The 21,622-nt window shown below is 43.8% G+C and overlaps 1 protein-coding gene across 1 annotated transcript in view; it reads right to left on the reverse strand.

Annotated features, from left to right (window-relative positions):
• LOC124795629 overlaps nt 1-21,622 on the reverse strand; it is a 255,729-nt gene that overhangs the window by 84,395 nt on the left and 149,712 nt on the right. The window contains exon 2 of the mRNA XM_047259700.1: nt 7,947-8,123. Coding sequence (XP_047115656.1) covers nt 7,947-8,123 — 177 coding nt within the window. The remainder of the gene's footprint in view (nt 1-7,946; nt 8,124-21,622) is intronic.

Genomic DNA, 21,622 nt, shown 5'->3' on the forward strand with positions numbered 1-21,622 from the left:
TCTGTAACAGGGCGAGACCAATAGTACTGCCATGACTGTATCACCGCCATATTAGCAGCCACTGAAAATTACGCCAGCCTTCCACTAAATGGTGACAGTTGTTGATTTTAAAAACAATCGTGGTCTTGCTAAAAACCCTATCTTACACCCGGAATTCTGGGTGCCTCACGTTTTTATTTTGTCAGGCAGCGTATTTCCCTGGGTTGCGTGCATTCCAGTACCATCTTGCTGTGCAACTTAAATGTCATCAACATGTAGAACCAGTGGCAGACATTCAAGTAACTTTGGTATGTCGTCGCCCAAGAACCTTTGGCAGGAAGTTCCAGACAATCGCTTTGGAAAGATGTGTGAACAGGATATGAGTAGTGAGGGGCAAGAGTTTGAAAAAAGCGTCTGCTGAAAGAGGGACAAACGTACTGCGCATGGGTCGATGTGTGCCCACATGTACTCACGGTGGCCGTTGTCGAGCGTTTGTGTCTTGAAAGATGTTCCGTTGGTGCACAGCACAGTATCGTCAAAAACTGGGACTTGATGGATTTCACCATGAAAACACCAAACAGAAGGACGAAATCAGCTGATGGTGTTAGCTGTAGAGACTTCTGACTAATAAGTACCTCCTAATGAGGGAACAGTGATGTCGCTTGACATAAAAAACGTTCATGGAGAAAAAAGAAATGAAACGATTTGTAGATGGAGTGAGAAATCATGGAGTCCTACAACGAATAAACGAGAGTAAAACAACTAGACTACAGTAAGTCACAGTGGTTAGGCCAATATTGGGATAAATGTAGTTGCAGAAAATTGTAGTTGAAGGGATGGCGGAAGGGGAGAACCGCGAGGTAGGCCTAGATTTGAATGTATAAGGGACATTATTGGTGATGTGGGATGAAGACAGCAGAGATGAGATTTCTAAGGAAGGCAAAGAACTGCACAAGAACAGACATGATTAGAATTGAAGATATTAGAACACAATTAAATATTTTCAATATGAATGAACAAATTCACAAATATCGTGAAGGTTGGTGACAACACCTCATGAGAATGAAAGGTCACACATACCGGACTACAAGTCGAACTGGAAAAAGAGAGACATTGGAAGCCCCAGGAAAACATGGAAATGATTTTGTTTGTGGTTTCAGAATGGCAATCCTTGAAACGACGAGGATAATAATGATGATGATAGTGACGATGAGTATCCTGGTTAGGGCTGCCTCACAATAAATGTGTCCGTGCCTCATATCTTAAATAAAACATAGCATTATTGGTCATTGTTGTCTAGTTAGCGATACTTAGTACTAAGTTAAGAATCACCTAAGGCATGCTGCGGAATATGCACTACTTGTCGTAGAGTAGCAAGTGGTTGTGGTGGTAATATTATGTCATAGTAACTGCAGACATGGTAGAATTATTGTGTGTGATCTAACCAACATGATTACGGATGATTTTGATGATAATGAACTTGTGTGGACTGTCCGTTTGTGCTGCGTTGTGTTGGTTATTTTAGTGTGTGTGGCGGTGCGTGTTGATCGGCAGTTTTTTGAGACATTGCAAATTCGTTATTAGGACTTTAAGAACGCCGTGAATCAGTGACTGCATTACGGTATTGAAAGCAGTCGTTTTCGGTGTTTTAGGCAAATGTGGTTCCAGTAGTTAGGCTTAGATAAAGAGGACCGCTGCAAGCAACAGAAATGGAAACTGCATCAAACCAACCTTAAGGGTGATTGCAGGAATGTTTCCGACTTATATTACTGGCCATTAAAAATAAAAATAACAAAATTTTACTTATTACGCGTTTACAATATAGTAGGAAGAATGCAATAATAATATAATTTGGGGGTATATACGGTGTGGAACGTACACAGAGTAGCACTCTCTGCAACAAGAATGATTCTATCCCTATTGAGCATCGAGTCGTATTGGATGACAGGGTGTGTTATTCGTTGCCGCTTTAACTCTGTGCCACAGTCCAATCACCTGATGGTCATACTCCTTTCAGAAGATTTTCTGGATGTTCCCATTTCCTCTCCTACATTCTTAGCACTTCGCCAATGAAATATATATCTGTGCTATTCTATGGGAAGCGTGCCCCCACAAGAATACAATCTCCCACTGCACTGTCTGCACTAAGGGAGATCTGAGGCCTCCACCATTGTAAACTGCCGCCTCCTCGCTCTCCCCTCACTCAGAGCAGTAAATGCCCGCCCCTGCAGAATACGATAAGTCTCTTCCCAGCCCTTTTTTAGCTGATAGAAGCTTCTGCCCCCTATGAACGATGGACCTTGCCGGTGGTGGGGAGGCTTGCGTGCCTCAGCGATAGAGATGGCCGTACTGTAGGTGCAACCACAACGGAGGGGTATCTGTTGAGAGGCCAGACAAACGGGTGGTTCTTGAAGAGGGGCAGCAGCCTTTTCAGTAGGTGCAGGGGAAACAGTCTGGTTGATTGACTGATCTGGCCTCGTAATATTCACCAAAACTGCGTTGCTGTGCTGGTACTGCATGGTTGATTTGGGGAGGGGACCAAACTGCGAGGTCATCGGCCCCATCAGATTATGGAAGGATAGGGAAGGAAGTCGGCCGTGCCCTTTCAAAGGAACCATGCCGTCATTTGCCAGAAGCGATTTAGGGAAATCACGGAAAACCTAAATCAGGGTGACCGGACGCGGGTTTGAACCTCGTCCTCCCGAATGCGAGTCGAGTGTGCAACCATGCGCCACCTCGCTCGGTGCTGGTACTACGAACGGCTTTGAAAGCAAAGGGAAACTACAGCCGTAATTTTTCCCGAGGGCATGCAGCTTTACTGTATCGTTAAATGATGATGACATCCTCTTAAGTAAAATATTCCGGAGGTATAATAGTCCCCCATTCGGATCTCCTTGCGAGGACTGCTGAGGAGGACGTCGTTATCAGGAGAAAACTGGCGTTCTACTGATCGGAGGTTGGAATGTCAGATCCCTTTATCGGACAGGTTCAAAAATTCAAATGGCTCTGAGCACTATGGGACTTAACATCTGAGTTCATCAGTCCCCTATAACTTAGAACTACTTAAACCTAACCAACCTAAGGACATCACACACATCCATGCCCGAGGCAGGATTAGAAACTGCGACCGTAGCAGTCGCGCGGTTCTGGACTGAAGCGCCTAGAAAATCTCGGCCACTGCGGCCGGCGGATAGGTAGGTTAGGAAATTTAAAAAAGGAAATGGATAAGTTAAAGTTAGATATAGTGGGAATTAGTGAAGTCCGGTGGCAGGAGGAACAAGACTTCTGGTCAGGTAAATACAGGGTTATAAATACAAAATCAAATAGGGGTAATGCAGGAGTAGATATAATAACGAATAAAAAAATAGGAGCGCCGGTCAGCTACTACGAACAGCATAGTGACCCCATTATTGGAAACAAGATAGACACGAAGCCCACGCCTACGACAGTAGTACAACTTCATATGCCAACTAGCTCCGCAGATGACGAAGAGATTGATGAAATGTATGATGAGATAAAAGAAATTATTCAGATAGTGAAGGGAATCGAAAATTTAATAGTCATGGGGGACTGGAATTTGATAGTAGGAAAGGGAAGAGAAGGAAACGTAGTAGGTGAATTTGGAATGGGAATAAGGAGTGAAAGAGGAAGTCGCTTGGTAGAATTTTGCACAGAACATAACTTAATCATAACTAACACTTGGTTTAAGAATCATGAAAGAAGGTTGTATACGTGGAACACGCCTGACCACAATCTATTGGTTATGAAATGTAGATCAAAACTGAAGAAACTGCAAAAAGGTGGGAATATAATGAGATGGGACCTGGATAAACGGAAAGAACCAGGGGTTGTAGAGAGTTTCAGAGAGAGTATTAGGGAACGATTGATAGGAACAGGGGAAAGAAATACCGTAGAAAGAGAATGAGTAGCTTTGAGAGATGAAATAATGAAGGCAGCAGAGGATCAAGTGGGTAAAAAGACGAGGGCTAGTAGAAATCCTTGGTTAACGGAAGAAATATTGAATTTAATTGATGAAAGGAGAAAATATAGAAATGCAGCAAATGCTGCAGGCAAAAAGGAATACAAACGTCTCAAAAATGAAATCGACAGGAAGTGCAAAATGGCTAAGCAGGGATGGCTAGAGGACAAATGTAGGGATGTAGACGCATATATCACTAGGGGTAAGAGAGATACTGCCTACAGGAAAGTTAGAGACCTTTAGAGGAAAGCGAACCACTTGTATGAATATCAAGAGCTCATATGGAAACCCAGTTCCATGCAAAAAGGGAAAGCAGAAAGGTGGAAGAAGTATATAGAGGGTTTATAAAAGGGCGATGTACTTGAAGGCAATATTATGGAAATGGAAGAGGACGTAGGTGAAAATGAAATGGGAGATATGATACTGCGTGAAGAATTTGATAGAGCACTGAAAGACCTAAGTCGAAACAAGGCCCCGGGAGTAGACAACATTCCATTAGAGCTACTGATAGCCTTGGGAGAGCCAGCCATGACAAAACTCTATCATCTGGGGAGCAAGATGTATGTGACAGGCGAAATAACATCAGAGTTCAAGGAGAATATAATAATTCCAATTCTAAAGAAAGAAGGTGTTGACAGGTGTGAAAATTACGGAACTGTCAGCTTAATAAGTCACGGCTGCAAAATACTGACACGAATTCTCTACAGACGATTGGAAAAAAATGGAGAAGCCGATCTTGGGGAAGATCAATTAGGATTCCGTAGAAATGCTGGAACACGTAGGGCAATATTGATCCTACAACTTATCTTAGGAGATAGGTTAAAGGGAGGCAAACCTACGTTTCCATCATTTGTAGACTTAGTGAAAGCTTTTGACAATGTTGACTGGAATACTCTCTTTCAGATTCTGAAGGTGGCAGCGGTAAAATTCAAGGAGCGAAAGGCTATTTACAATTTGTAAAGAAACCAGATAGCAGTTATAAGAGTCGAGGGACATGAAAGGGAAGCAGTTGTTGGGAATGGAGTGAGACAGGTTTGTACCCTATCCCCGATGTTATTCAATCTGTATATTGAGCAAGCAGTAAAGGAAACAAAAGAAAAATTTGGAATTAAAATCCATGGAGAAGAAATAAAAACGTTGATGTTTCCCGATGACATAGTAATCCTGTCAGAGACAACAAAGGACCTGGAAGTTGAACGGAATGGACAGTGTCTTGAAAGGAGGATATAAGATGAACATCAACAAAAGCAAAACGAGGATAATGGAATGTAGTCTAATTAAATCAGGTGATGCTGAGGGAAGTAGATTAGGAAATGAGACACTTAAAGTAGTAAATGAGTTTTGCTATTTGGGGAACAAAATAACTAATGATGGTCGAAGAAGAGAGGATATAAAATATAGACTGGCAATGACAAAAAAAGCGTTTCTGAAATAGAAAAATTAGTTAACATCGAGTATAGATTTAAGTGTCAGGAAGTCTTTTCTGAAAGTATTTGTATGGAGTGTAGCCATGTATGGATTGAAACATGGACGATAAATAGTTTAGACAAGAAGAGAATAGAAGCTTTTGAGAAGTGTGCTTCAGAAGAGTGCTGAAGATTAGATGGGTAGATCACATAACTAATGAGAAAGTACTGAATAGAATTGGGAAGAAGAGGAATTTGTCGCATAACTTGACCCGAAGGAGGGATTGGTTGGTAGGACATGTACTGAGTCATCAAGGGATTACCAATTTAGTATTGGAGGGTAGCTTCGAGTGTAAAAATCGTAGAGGGAGACCAAGAGATGAATACACTAAGCAGATTCAGAAGCATGTAGGGTGCAGAAGTCACTTGGAGATGAAGACGCTTCAACAGGATGGAGTAGCATGGAGAGCTGCAGCAGACCAGTCTCTGGACTGAAGATCACAACAACAACAACAACAACAACAACAACAACTTCTGACTAATGCATGGGCAAAGTCGATGTTTCTATCAGTGCTCAGCTTCAATTAACTCCTGGGCATGTAGTACTATAGAAATTGTTAGTACATAGTGCTAGCCAGTATCCGCAATGAAATGCTTAATAATCCAGTAGTGCATCGTAAACAGTGATCTAATATAAAAATGAATCGAAAAGAATATACAGAATACAAAATGTATGGTACCAAAATTTTGCCCCCTTACAGCCTACGTACATGAGCCAAAACATTACGACCATCTGCTTAACAGAGTGATAAAATTTCCTCGGGCTTCCAGCCGTATACTGTGGTTTAAAATCCACGATTTTAAACCACTGGACACGGCTGGAGGCCTGAGAAAATTTTATCAGTATATATCGCCGCTAAACTATGCGTTCGTATATTGCTTAGTAGACTATTTGTCCGTTTTGGAACGCAATACATCACTGATTCTGCTTATCAGGGATTCGATAGTTTGTTGGTAGGTTTGTGGAGGTATGTGGCATTAGATGCCTACGCATAGATTCAAATGGCTCAAACGGCTCTGAGCGCTATGGGACTCAACATCTTAGGTCATAAGTCCCCTAGAACTTAGAACTACTTAAACCTAACTAACCTAAGGACATCACACACACCCATGCCCGAGGCAGGATTCGAACCTGCGACCGTAGCAGTCCCTCGGTTCCGGACTGCAGCGCCAGAACCGCACGGCCACCGCGGCCGGCCTACGCACAGGTAAATCGCGTAAATAACGGGCCTCTGATTTGCGTACACGGTGATGGCGCCCGATAGCGATCCAGATGGGTTCCATAGGACTTTTATCAGGCGAATGTGGTCACCGAAATATCAACGTGAGTTGACTGTAATGCCCCTAATACCACTATAGCATGGTCCTGGCTCCGAGATATGGACAATTAGAATGCTGAATGAAGGCAACGCCGATGGGGGAAGACATCTAGTGTCAAGGAGGTGCGTGTGGTGTGAATGTGTCTTTGATTACTATCACAGGTCCCACGTAAGCCCAGGAGAACGTCTCCCATAGCAAATTACTGCTCCCACCAGCCTGCGTCCGTGGCGCGCTGCATATTTCGAGCCGCCGTTTACCTCGATTAAGGCGTTTGTGGAAACGACTAACGACCTCTTGTAGCAAAAATATGATTCACCCGAAGAGCCGACACGTTTCCATTGACTGACGGTCGAATTCCGATGGTCCCGTGCTAACTGCAGTCGTAACTGACGATGTCGTTGAGTCAACATCTGAACAAGCAGTGGTTGTGTGCTGCGGAGCTCCATGTTCAACAACGTACGACGAATGGTGTGCTCCGAAACACTTGTGCCCCTACCAGTACTGTGCTCTTTCGGCAAAGATGCCACAGATCACCATCTACTTTAAAGTGGGGACAAGCCCCCGAACCCCCGATCTGTGAAGTTACTGAGGACGTCCAACCATTTAGCGCTTAGTAGTAGTTTCACTGTTCTACCTCTTTCCGTAGATGCTCACGACAGTAGCACGTGAACATTCGACCAGCTTGGTCATTTTCGAGATACTCGTTCTCAGACTCTGTGTAATGGTAAAGCACCCTTTGTGAAAGTCACTTATCGCCATGGATTTCCAGTTTACAGCCCGTATCTTCGCTAGGGTGATCCCTCGTCGGTGACTGCTCCGCTTATCTTTTTTACCGCGTCAAGTGCCCACAAAGCTAAAGGCGCCATCCAACGTCGCCGTGGGCTGTGGTCATAATGTTTAGGCTTATCAGTGTGCGAGAAATAACAGAAAAACGAACAACACTTGTCACTAAGTGCAGCGTCAGCTGGCCATGGATGTCGATGTGAGGCTGGCCTGTCGCTGTCCACCTCACTTGCGATAAAATAACTATCAGTGGTTGTCGGTGATGATGTCAGGAATAGCTGTCAGACACGTGATTTAAGTCCTTCTCAGTGTCGCCCCTGGGTCGATCGGAATCACTACTTTCCGGCAAAAAAGTTGCAGCTGATGAGTCCTGCCGATCTGAAGGCGGCAGAAAGAGGCAAGTGAGGAACGCAGCTTACCGAAGACGCCGACGAGCTTGATGCAGGCGGTGGCGGGGAAGACGCCGTTGCGGCCCTTGCGGCCGCCCATGCAGGGTGCCTCCAGGATGCTGTCCGAGTAGTTGTTGTGGAAGGGGTCGTCGCACGGCCGGTAGCTGCCGTTCACCGACACGCACTTGAAGCAGTCGATGGCCGCCGCTGCAACACAGGCGTCCGTGCAGCTCAGTTCACACGTCATGCTGTATCTCGGAGCTCTATGAAAAGAGAGAGTTGTGCGCGGAAGCTGCCGACAACACAGCCTAAGCAGCGTTATTAATTCACTACTGAAGATGCAATAAATGGTTCAAATGGCTCTAAGTACTATGGGACTTATCATCTGAGGCCATCAGTCCCCTAGACTTAGAACTACTTAAACCTAACTAACCTAAGGACAACACACATATCCATGCCCGAGGCAGGATTCGAACCTGCGACCGTAGCAGCAGCGCGGTTTCGGACTGAAGCGCCTAGAACCGCTCGGCCACAGCGGCCGGCTGCAATAAATATTCCAGAATTTAAAACAAGAACAGATTTCAAGATGCACAATTTAGAAGTGTATGCCCTCGGCGTATCTAAGCAACTTTAAGTCACTCCAAGTCCTCTGGGTGATGCTGAATACCAGTTGGTTTATTTTCGGAGTATGTTGATGTAATAACCCCATAATTAACAATCGTATACAACAGCTCGTTCTACGAAAGATCCAAACCGATACCTAAGAAATGGGAAGATCCACAGGTAACACCAATATACAAGAAAGGAAACAGAAATAACCCACTTAACTGTACACCCATCTCACTGGCATCAATTTGCAGTAAGATTCTGGAAAATATACTGTGTTTGAACATTAGGAATTACCTCAAAGAAAACGATCTATTGTAACCAGCAGAGATTCAGAAAATACCGCTCTCATTGAATGCAACTGGCTTTTTATTCACACGAAGTAATGGATGCTATGGACAAGAGATCTAATGATGCTTCCATATGTCTAGATTTCCAGAATGCTTTTGGCACCGTGCCTTACAAGCGATTTCTTAACAAACAGCGTGCTTCTACAGCATCGTTTCAGTTGTGCAACTGGGTTTCCTGTCAGAAAGATCCCAGATCGTAGTAACTGAAAGGAAGGCATCGAATGAAACGGAAGCAAGATCTGGGATTCCCCAAGGAGTCTGTAGATGCTCTGCTGGTATTATTCTGTATAAACGATTTAGAAGACAATCTGAGCATCCCTCTTAGATTCTTTGTAGATGAGGATGTCGTTTACCGTTTAGTATACTTGTCAGAAGATAAATGCTAATAGCAAAATGAGTTATGAACGATATCTGTATGGCACAAAAAGTACCAATTGACCATTAGCAATAGGCAGAGTAAGGTGCCCCACCACGATAAAATATACTGTTTGTACTGTTTTTAAGGTTGGCGATTCAATTAGAAACCTAGGATTACAATTACGAACAACTTAAACTCTAATCAACACACAGAGAATCCTGCGAGAAGGCTAATCAAAGAACACTGAGAAATCGCAACAGGCCTGCAAAGAGACTTATTAACTACGCTTGCCCTTCCTCTTCTGCAGTATTGCTGCGGCATATAGGATCGTTACCCGATAGCTATTTATTTATTTCACGGGGTAACCATTTTGAATTTACATCCATTTTCATGTGTAAGTTGAAATGTCACAAGATGTTCTAAGAGTCTAAATGACATGTCGTCGTAGAAATGACACATATCTGCTATTATAAATCAGTCGTCGCATTACGGGATATAAGTAGTATCAAGGATATATAATATGGCTGACATTGTGCACAATGATAAACATTAACAAATTGTACTACGTATCTGGAAGTTATTACACTAATGTGACCTGTACTCATCGCGTCCGTACATCAACTGGTCAACTGACACTAACATATACGGGATGAACCACACAAAATTTGCATAACTGATTACGGAAATGGATTCGTAGTCAGCGGCTCGTATTGTTAGCTAATAAACTGTTTGTAATAACAGAAAGCCTATTTTTGTGCAAACATACACTTTTTTAAACGTAACCATGCCAATTGACATTAACATACTGAAAGTATGGTAAATTATAATGTTAATGGAGTTTATTGCAGGAGTCTAGTGCGAGTCGCTTACGAGGTATCTTATTTTGAAAAGTTCTCACACTGGCACTTGTACAGTACTTGTAGTAGCACTCACTAAAGAACAACTCACGTGCATACACTGGTTACGTGGATTCTGATCAGTAACGAGACAACTGACCATCACAGGTTGTCTTCAAAATGGCGATCAGCAGCGGCAATATGCGCTTCCAGTCTGGTACGGAAAGACTGGTCCAGACGAGCTAGCATTTCAGCCGACATGTCCGAGCAGGCTACAGTAACAACTCGTTGCATATCATCGAGTTTAGTTGGTATGTCTTTGTAGACAGCATCTTTTAGCTTTTTCAGCAGAAAAAAATCTACAGACATCAAATCCGAGGAAAGGGCCGGCCAAGATGTAGGTCCTCTGCCTACAGACATCAAATCTGGGGAAAGGACCAGCCAAAGTGTAAGTCCTCTGCGTCCAATCAAGCGATTTGGAATCAATTTGTGAAGACATGCTGTAGTATTTCGCGCACTCTGGGCTACACCAGCCATCATGTTGGTACAACAGGTTCGCCCTACTCTGCACACGAACCTCTGGCATCCATGGAAGATGGTATGTTAGAAGGTTGTGATACCTGTGAGCATTCAGTGTTCCATTTATCGAAAACGGGCCTATGTGCTAATGGTGCACTATCCCACGTCGCACGTTTATACTTCATGGACGCTGATGTTCCACCTGACGAAGCCAACGGGGATTTTCAACAGATCAATAGTGTTTGTTTCGGCGGTTTATCTTGCCATGATGGGCAAATGTGGCTTCATCACTAAACAAAATACATGGAGTATTCTGTCTTTATGCTCATGTACAGAAGTTAACAAGATTCTTAAAATCGTTTCCACGTTATGGAACCTATGTTGATGGAGAATGCATAGGACACTTGCCTGACTCTTGCCATTTCCTCGTGTGACTGCGCGAGGGCTAACGTGTGGATCAACTGCAGTAGCATCAAGAACTTTAATTTCCCCCTCTTCTGTCGTCACTTGCTTTCTTAATTTAAATTGTCTAGGTGTTACACTACAATCTTACGTAACTGTTTTAAGAGGCTTATAAGTAATTACTGAGATGGTTGACGTCTGTTGGTAGACCTTGCCGCATATTCCGTACAAGAACTTACTGCATTCTTCCAACACTCTCCATACACCATGAGCATGTCGGCTTTTTCTGCATTGGTAAATCCCATCGTCCGAGAACGGTCTACTGCCTGGACTGTCAAATAGTAACTGATTAGCAAGCCGCAATGCATTCAAGGAACACACAAGCACACTGTAAGCAAATATAACAACATCGTACCTAGCCATTAAGCAGGCAGAATGGCACAAACAAGTGTCGATGTGAAAATTATACGAAATACGATACCTCGTAAACGAATCGCACTAAAATCCTGCAACGAACGCCATTGATATTCTAATTTACCCTACGCCTTGTCTGTTATTGCCAATAGGCATTGTTCCATTTAAAAACATACACTTTCTAAGTATAATTAGAATCTGTTTCTTAGCTAAAAATGTGAGCCCCTAGTTACCAATTCATTATGTGAAAACCGCACATCAACAGCACACTGAATTTTTACAATATTTGCGGTACAAATTTTAGGTGATTCACCCGTGTATGTTAACGTCAGCTGATCAGTTGATGTGTGGACATGATAAATGCAGGTCACAGCAATGTATTGGTTGCCAAATATGCATTACTTTTTGTTAACGTTTACTCGCTGTGTACAATGTCAACCTTGTTATATGTAGGCCCATCTTTGATACGTACTCATTTCCTGTAATGCGACGACTGGTTTGTGAGACCGGATAGATAGTATTTCTAGGATGATTTGTCATTTAGGTGTGTCGGAAGTTTGTCACATTTCAGCTTGCCCTTGAGAATGACTATAACGCCGGAATTATGATATTCTGAAATAAACGAGTAGTAATTTTACATGACTTCTGTCCACGAAGATAAAATCATTTCTAGATAGAATTGACGGAAGACATTCAAAAAGTTCAGAGATCTCGTTTGTATTGTGGTGAAATACACTCCTGGAAATTGAAATAAGAACACCGTGAATTCATTGTCCCAGGAAGGGGAAACTTTATTGACACATTCCTGGGGTCAGATACATCACATGATCACACTGACAGAACCACAGGCACATAGACACAGGCAACAGAGCATGCACAATGTCGGCACTAGTACAGTGTATATCCACCTTTCGCAGCAATGCAGGCTGCTCTTCTCCCATGGAGACGATCGTAGAGATGCTGGATGTAGTCCTGTGGAACGGCTTGCCATGCTATTTCCACCTGGCGCCTCAGTTGGACCAGCGTTCGTGCTGGACGTGCAGACCGCGTGAGACGACGCTTCATCCAGTCCCAAACATGCTCAATGGGGGACAGATCCGGAGATCTTGCTGGCCAGGGTAGTTGACTTACACCTTCTAGAGCACGTTGGGTGGCACGGGATACATGCGGACGTGCATTGTCCTGTTGGAACAGCAAGTTCCCTTGCCGGTCTAGGAATGGTAGAACGATGGGTTCGATGACGGTTTGGATGTACCGTGCACTATTCAGTGTCCCCTCGACGATCACCAGTGGTGTACGGCCAGTGTAGGAGATCGCTCCCCACACCATGATGCCGGGTGTTGGCCCTGTGTGCCTCGGTCGTATGTAGTCCTGATTGTGGCGCTCACCTGCACGGCGCCAAACACGCATACGACCATCATTGGCACCAAGGCAGAAGCGACTCTCATCGCTGAAGACGACACGTCTCCATTCGTCCCTCCATTCACGCCTGTCGCGACACCACTGGAGGCGGGCTGCACGATGTTGGGGCGTGAGCGGAAGACGGCCTAACGGTGAGCGGGACCGTAGCCCAGCTTCATGGAGACGGTTGCGAATGGTCCTCGCCGATACTTAAGGAGCAACAGTGTCCCTAATTTGCTGGGAAGTGGCGGTGCGTTCCCCTACGGCACTGCGTAGGATCCTACGGTCTTGGCGTGCATCCGTGCGTCGCTGCGGTCCGGTCCCAGGTCGACGGGCACGTGCACCTTCCGCCGACCACTGGCGACAACATCGATGTACTGTGGAGACCTCACGCCCCACGTGTTGAGCAATTCGGCGGTACGTCCACCCGGCCTCCCGCATGCCCACTATACGCCCTCGCTCAAAGTCCGTCAACTGCACATACGGTTCATGTCCACGCTGTCGCGGCATGCTACCAGTGTTAAAGACTGCGATGGAGCTCCGTATGCCACGGCAAACTGGCTGACACTGACGGCGGCGGTGCACAAATGCTGCGCAGCTAGCGCCATTCGACGGCCAACACCGCGGTTCCTGGTGTGTCCGCTGTGCCGTGCGTGTGATCATTGCTTGTACAGCCCTCTCGCAGTGTCCGGAGCAAGTATGGTGGGTCTGACACACCGGTGTCAATGTGTTCTTTTTTCCATTTCCAGGAGTGTAGTATGGAGAGAGTCACGGATATGATAAGCGAGTTGGGGTGGCAGTCATTAAAGCGAAGGTGTTTTTCGTTGCGGCGAGATCTTGTTACGAAATTTGACTCATTCCTTTCGCTGCCGAATTTGGAAATATTTTGTTGATTACCAGTTAGAAAGATGGAAACCATCGTGATAAAATAGAGACATCAGAGCTGGCATGGAAATATTTAAGTGTTCTTATTTCTCACGCGCTATTTGAGAAATAGTCTGAAAGTGGTTCGATGAAACCTATGACAGACGCTTAAGTTTCACATGTATCGTGTCTGTACTCTTCCACGTCTGAAGGAACAAATACCATTCTCTGTATACGAAATTAATCAGTCGAAACAAAGACAATAAATACCAGTGGGCTCTGAAACAACTCGATGAGGAAAACTGAAAATTTGTGCCGGCCTGGAACTCGAATCGGGTTTTAACTTCTTCGGCCACCGCAACATGATCTGTGATCGACTCAAATTTTCAACGTATCCTCACACTAGTCATGTAGAACCCCCTATATATTATTCTCAAAACTCACAGAGTATCGCTGATTCCTGTACGACGTCGAGTGTATGTGTACGTCTGCACGGACGGAATCATAGCCGTCTTGCCTTATTTACTTAAACATACGGTGTCCTTTCTCTTCAGACATGTCACAAACAACAGACACTATAGTTATGCTGCAGCCATTACATTAAATGAATGAAACGAAACAAAGACAGTAGCTACGAGTGGACAATGAAACAAGTCAGTGCGCTGTATGTCGGTGGTGGGTGGATAAGTAAAACTTTGAATCGGTCAGGGACCTTGTCCTGATTGCCAAAGCGGCAGTCTGCCTTTGGCGGGGCAGTGGTTCAGACGTAGCTGCGATAGCACGCGCACAGTGTTGTTGTGGTTTACAGCCATCTTTGTGCAGATTACTTCCTTTCACATTCCATGACATTTCCGCAGTGAAAGCCAACACTAAAGTTCAGTTTTACGACCAAGTACGTGCAACTAAAGGCGTTGGAAATTAAACAGTTTTTACGAGATGTTGTTCGCATCAGTTATCGTAACTATACGAGACTGACTTCTGTACTGGGAGCAGCGTTGTCTATATGAAACTGGTGAATGATGCAGCTTGAGAAAGGATTTTAAAAAAGACGAGTGACCTTCAGTTCAGACTTTCAGATGGACAGGTTGGTCCTGTGAAAGTGGAACGGGCATATCTTGGTCAGAACACGGTCGGTGTGCTCGAATTGCCGTTTGAAGTGACAGCAGAGATGGTGATTTTAGCGTTGAGATGCTAGGGCACTGTGACAAACCGTAATGTGGACAAAAGGGCACACTTTACCACTTATCCAGTTTTCAATGGGGCGCGTCAGGCATGTGGTAACATACGCTACGTGGGTGCCATTAGGAAAGAAGAAACTTTATCTGCTTAGGTCACATAATGTGAAAGTAGCGCTCTCAACAAACTACAACAGAAACTAGTCCTGACCTTAAACAACAAAAAATAAATTCCCAGAGTCGAGAATGAACAAAATAACATGTAAAACTTGCTCAAGCTACTACATAGGATGTAAGGATTTTCAAATTAGATACAGTGAACACATCAAATGTTCCACACATAATCAGTTTACAAAATCAGCAATAGCAACACTCATACAAAACACTGGAGACCCATTCGAAAACGTAGAAGAAGATCTTAAGATACTCCACCGCTTCCAAAACTCTCATGAAATGGATGTAATGGAGGAACTTGATATTTTTGTACATTACAAAAGGCAAGGAGAAAAACTTGTCAATGATAAGCTACATAGTGAATCAGTTAATTTCTTCAAATGTTTCTCCTTTATATGATTGTAACAAATTTCATAAATATGTATATTTCCTTATTAAAAATCAATTTAGTAGCAAATAATGGTAAAAATATGCACAACAAAAAAAGTTTTGCATCACCCTGTTTCCAAGAGCTCCTGAAAATAGACGTTGATTGTGGATATTGTATCACAACACAGTGCCTTTGACTGTTCAGAGATGTCACTAAACCCTCCCGAAGGCGTAAACAACCACGCATGAGCGGCACCTATTAGACGGATGGGGTCCGACAGCCGATCAGTTCCAATCATTCCACCAGGAAGGAGGTATACGGCTCGTGTTGTCTGTAGTTCAACCATGCCTAGACGGTCCGGGCGCTAAAGACTACACTGTTGAGCGCCCATAACACCATATCCATCCATCCATCCATCCTAGACGGTCAATATCGCGGTTCGATCGCGTCCGCGTTGTTACTTTGTGCCAGGAAGGGCTCTCAACAACAGAAGTGTCCAGGCGTCTCGCAGTGAACCAAAGAGATGTTGTTCGGACATGGAGGAGATACAGAGAGACAGAACGTGTCGATGACATGCCTCGCTCAGGCCGCCCAAGGGCTACAATTGCAGTGGATGACCGCTACGTACGGATTATGGCTCGGAGTAACCCTGACAGCAAAGCCATCACGTTGAATAATGCTTTTCGTGCAGTCATAGGACGTCCTGTTACGACTCAAACATTGCGCAATAGGTTTCATGATGCGCAACTTCACTCCCGACGTCCATGGCGACGCGCATCTTTACAACCACGACACCATGCAGCGCGGTACAGATGGGCCCAACGACATGCCGAACGGACCGCTCAGGATTGGCATCAAGTTCTCTTCACAGATGAGTGTCGCATACGCCTTCAACCAGACAATCGTTGGAGACAACCCGGTCAGGCTGAACGCCTTAGACACACTGTGCAGCGATTGCAGCAAGGTAGAGGTTCCCTGCTGTTTTGGGGTGGCATTATGTGGAGCCGACGTACGCTGCTGGTGGTCACGGAAGGCGCTATAATGACTGTACGATACGTGAATACCTTCCTACGACCGATAGTGCAACCATATCGGCAGCATATTGGCGAGGCATTCGTCTTCATGTACGCCCCCATCGTCATCTTGTGAATGACTTCCTTCAGGATAACGGCATCGCTCGACTAGAGTGGCCAGCATGTTCTCCGGACACGAACCCTATCGAATACGCCTGGGATAGATTGAAAAGGGCTGTTTATGGACGACGTGACCCACCAACTACTATGAGGGAACTACGGCGAATCGCCATTGAGGAGTGGGACAATCTGGACCAACAGGGCCTTGATGAACTTGTGGATTGTATGCCACGACGAATACAGGTATGCATCAATGCAAGAGGACGTGCTACTGGGTGTACAGCAGTCTGGACCACCACCTCTGAAGGTCTCACTGTATGGTAGTACAACATGCATGGTGCGGTTTTCATGAGCAATAAAAAGGGCGGAAACGATATTTATGTTGATCTCTGTTCCAATTTTCTTTACACGTTCCGGAACTCTCGGAACGGAGGTGATGCAAAACTTTTTTTGATGTGTGTACATCTTACAATTTGCAACCTTATATATGTAATCCAAAAACACTGTAACAACTCTGTGTAAAAAGTCTTAGTGAAACCGTAGTGTCGTAATGTCTTTGTAGCATGTTTTGTAAAACAGTGTAAGTGATGATTTGCATGTGTGTGACATTCTGTATAATGGAGGAGAGACCTGTAAGTAGACAAACCAAATACAATTTTTAACATTAGCGTTTAAAAACACTCAATAATTAATTTTTTCCGATCTTCCAATTGCAGTCTAACTTCCAAGAGACGTAAGTGAGTCAGAAAACCACCAAACATATTAATGTAAATACGTGCGCAAATACACTAGAAAACGAGAATAAATTCTCGAAACGCGTTGTGCTAAGTATCAAGAAGTAATTAACTGGTGCAATTTTCATTATTTAAATCATGAATGACACAGTTGGAAGCTTTCCTGGAACAACTAATAAGATGAACGAAATTACGTTAACTTTGAGTTTAACATTCCGTCGGTCACGACGATGTAAGAAACAGGGTACAATCAGTGACTGAGTAAGGAAGGGGTCAGAGTCTTTTGAAGGTCGATTTAGCGGAGGAGTTAGAGAAGTCAGAACGGTAGTTCTTAGTCAGTGAGGGAGAGTTATGTGAGCGCTAAGCAATAGCCAGTGATAGATAGTACAATAAAGAAATTGTCCGTGGTGTAGGTACAGTCCTTCACAACATTATTTTCCAATGGGCCGTTACGTTCTTCTGCCAGCCGCAGTTTAAGCAAGGCCGAGGTTTAGTCACCGTCTGTTGTCACTTCGTTGCGAGGGGGGCAGCACGGGGCAGGCAAGCGGACGCGTGTTCTTTTCTCGCCTGTGCGGACTTTCGAAGGAGTACATAATACTCCCTCTGCGCCGTTCTCTTGGGTCGATTTTTGTTCAGGGCTGCCACTCGTAATCCGGTCTAGCTGCTTGCTGAATTATGGACTACCTGTCAGGTTGGCTGCATCGGCAACGTGATCGATCGCGGCATCAGAATGTCGATACTATTCGCAACTCTTGGCAACGCTCCTTATTCCGGGAAAGGAGGTTCACAGATCTGCTTCACTTTCCTGCAAGTAACACACCGCTGGCTTCATCGAGTCGCGAGAACATATCCAGGGAGCACAAGACCTCTAGAAACTGATGTCATTCGCGCCCTTTTATGCTTGAGCTTCTAGAAGTGAATAGCCGTTCCATGTTTACAAATTCTTGCATCCCTCCTGACATGAAATACTCACTGATCTACGTACATTTCGTTAAAGAGATGCTCTGGGTTTTAAGGTATGAAATCGCACTTGAATAACTGCGCATTACCTTCTGTTCGCAGGATTCTAGAACATGTTCTAAGCTCGACTTTTATGACATTCCTGGCGGAAACCAAATTTTTTTCAGAGCTTCAGTGCGGATTCGGGAAAAACCACCCGTGGGAAACAAAGTGTTGTTTATTCACATACATCTTGCAAACAATAGGTCTTCCTAGATTTCCGAAAGGCGTACCGCACTGTACCGCTTCACCGACGACTAATCACGACACTATCATAGGGAGTATCTTTGCAAGCATATCTACATCTACGTGATTACTCTGCAATTCACTGCTAAGTGCCTGACAAAGAGTCATCGAACCATCTTTAAGCTACTTCTCTACCGTTCCAATCTCGAACAGCGGGCATGGAAAACGAATGCCTAAATAATTCCGCGCGAGCTCTGATTTTTCTTATTTTATTATGATGATAATTTCTCCCTATGTAGGTGGGAGCAAAAAAATATTTTCACACTCTGAGGAGAAAATCGGTGATTGAAATTTCACGCCTTTGCTATAATGACTGCCACCCCAATTCGTGTATCATATACTTTGTACTCTGTCCCTTATTCGCGTCAATTAATCATCCAAATTTTCTGAGTTTATGATCATTTGTTTGTCTGTATCTGTTCATCAAATCTACCGAGATCCGCCCAGTCGTAGAATGTATTTAGGGGTAATACTAAGAGGCGATATGAAACAGGACGATCACGTAATACCTGTATTAAGAAATGTGACTGGAATGATTAGATTTTCATGTATTCAGGTCTGTGTCACAGTCGAGTATAATTTATTTGTGGTGAGTAGTTTCGAAAGTTAACGTTCACTCTAACACTATTGCCTACAGAAGTTACAATATTATTACAGACAAAGAAAGCAAAGTATTACAACAGTTATCAATGTACGTGTGCACACCTAGTAGAAGTGCTAATTTCGAATAAGGCATTGTTGCATTTCAAGTGTTTGTTAGAGAGTAATTCCACCGATACACTTACAAGACATATTCATAGAACAGATCTGCATGTTGAAGATGGTAAGACCATAGTTCAGAAGTGATACATTCAAGTAAGTAGCGCATGAATTCATGACAAGCCACTATTGACATATATCGAATCTGTGTAAACACATTTGTAGCGCTGACCTTCCGTATAAGATAGTCTAATTTTTAAACTTCAGAAACCACCTGATGGTTCTCCTGTTCCTTCAACTTAAAAAGTATGCATTTACAGGTGCGGCTGCCCAACAAGGAGAACTCTTTATAAGTTAGTTTCTTGATTGTACCATTCTTGCGCGACGGTCATAAAACATCTGTCATGCAGATTTGTTTTATGAAGATGTCTTGTAAGTGTATCAGTTGAATCATGGTCTGACAAACGGGCATGTCTTATTCGATATCAGCATACTACCATTTATGCACAACGTATATTGATAACTGTTGTCTTATTTTGCGTTATTTGTCTGCAATTATTCTGTAACTTCTGTAGGCGATAGTTTGAGAATGAACGTTAACGTTAGGAGCTAGTCACTAACAAGAAATTGTACGCAGTGGTGGACAGGAACCTGAATAGATAATAATCAAATCTGAGTTATTGGTCGATTTAAAAATGAAATGTAATTGCATAAATACTTAGATTTGTTGGAAGAGTTCTGGTAAAATCAAAGGCATCTACAAAAGGAATCGCCTTCAAGACCTATTCTAGAGCATTGTTTCAGTGTTTTGAGTTCTTCTCAAACAGGCATCACTGCCGACATCGACATTAAAAAGGGGATTCCGGGGAAGAAAAGTTCTCGCGAAACCCTGTTGGGAGAATTTAGAGAACACTGCGAGACCATCATTGTTCTACCATCATTGTATATCTCATGTAAGGATAGTGAGAATAAAGGCACACACGGAGGCATATAGACGGTAAATTTCCCTTGCTCACTACGCGAATGGAACAGGAAAGAAAATTGGTAATCTTGCTGCGATGTACCCTCCACCATGCACTGCACAGTGGCTTGCGGAGTGTGTACGCGGTTCTGAATACGTAGTTGTCAGGATGATAGGAAATACGTGGAGACCAAAACTGAAACGGAAGGTGCTAGAATTCTTGGCGAAGTCTAGGAAACAAGAAGAGTTCAACTTTATTCGCTGCCATGTAGCGATGTATATACATTTAGTGATGAGGATGAGTTGTCTTCCAGTGGATAGTGCATCACTTGTCAGGTGAACACTATAGGCCGAGACCCCGGGATACCGGCAAGGTAGAAGCAATCAGATGAAGAGCGATATTAGTGACTGCAGTGATCTGGCCTGCTGAAGTCTTTACCAGAGGCCATCGGCAGTTTTGTAATTGCTATAGTGTTGTAGCAGTTGGCTGGCTTTAGGCCGGAAAAAGTTTCACGAATGTTACGAGCAAAGAGATAAATACCACAGAGATGCAACACCGCGACCAGCGTGAAGAAAATTGAACAACAGTTTTCCATGTTTTGGGAAGTCAAAATGGCGGGACTTGGCACATCATTGTGTGTAAGGAAACACTAAACATAGGATAAAATAATGGATTAGCATATTCATATAAAGTAAAACATGTCAATGTTCTTTATGGGCTGGTGTGTAACAGAACTGTACAATACTATTACCAGATAATATTTTTAACAGTACTCGTAATTTTATTGCTTTTGTTCATGCCCTTATACGATGCACAAATGTTAGGCGCTATTTCGAAATTAAATTCGGCAATATGTTACCTTGAAAGTTCGCACGTGCACTGTTTTATTTTCAGAACAACCACAAATGACTTCCGAAAATATGGCGTATAACAGTACAGCTTAAAGGAGCGTTAGATAACATGCCACAGCCTCTCTGTATATACACGATCTGTATGGTTGCGATTGACAAAGCGCGTAACGCTAGTAGAGAGAAATACCGTTAAGAGGCGTTTCCCTAGGGGTAGGAATTTTGCGCAGCGCGAACAGGACAGGGCGATTTGCGTCGGCAGGGACGTAAAACTTTAATACATTACGCATTTTGTGTTTTACCTGAATATGAAACCGCAAGCGCATTAACTATACAGTTCGCACCAGTAAACCCCTTATTCTTTCAAACGGCTTCTTGATTACTTTAAAATTTTTTTAGCGTGTTAAATGTTTGATGTTAAGTATGTAGCGAGAAAAAAGTTTAGAAAAGATTTGCAACTGGGTTCTAAGTTTGTCGGAAGTCGCTAAGTACTTTCTGTTGTAACCGCGACCGGAACGGCCGCGGGATTGCCTTGTAGGTAAGCGCGGTGGGACCCACGGAGCGGCCCGCGAATTACAACACAAACGGGAGAGGACGGACACGAACAACAAGAAGA

Source organism: Schistocerca piceifrons, chromosome 4 (genome assembly GCF_021461385.2).
Source record: "Schistocerca piceifrons isolate TAMUIC-IGC-003096 chromosome 4, iqSchPice1.1, whole genome shotgun sequence".
Lineage (NCBI taxonomy): Eukaryota > Metazoa > Arthropoda > Insecta > Orthoptera > Acrididae > Schistocerca > Schistocerca piceifrons.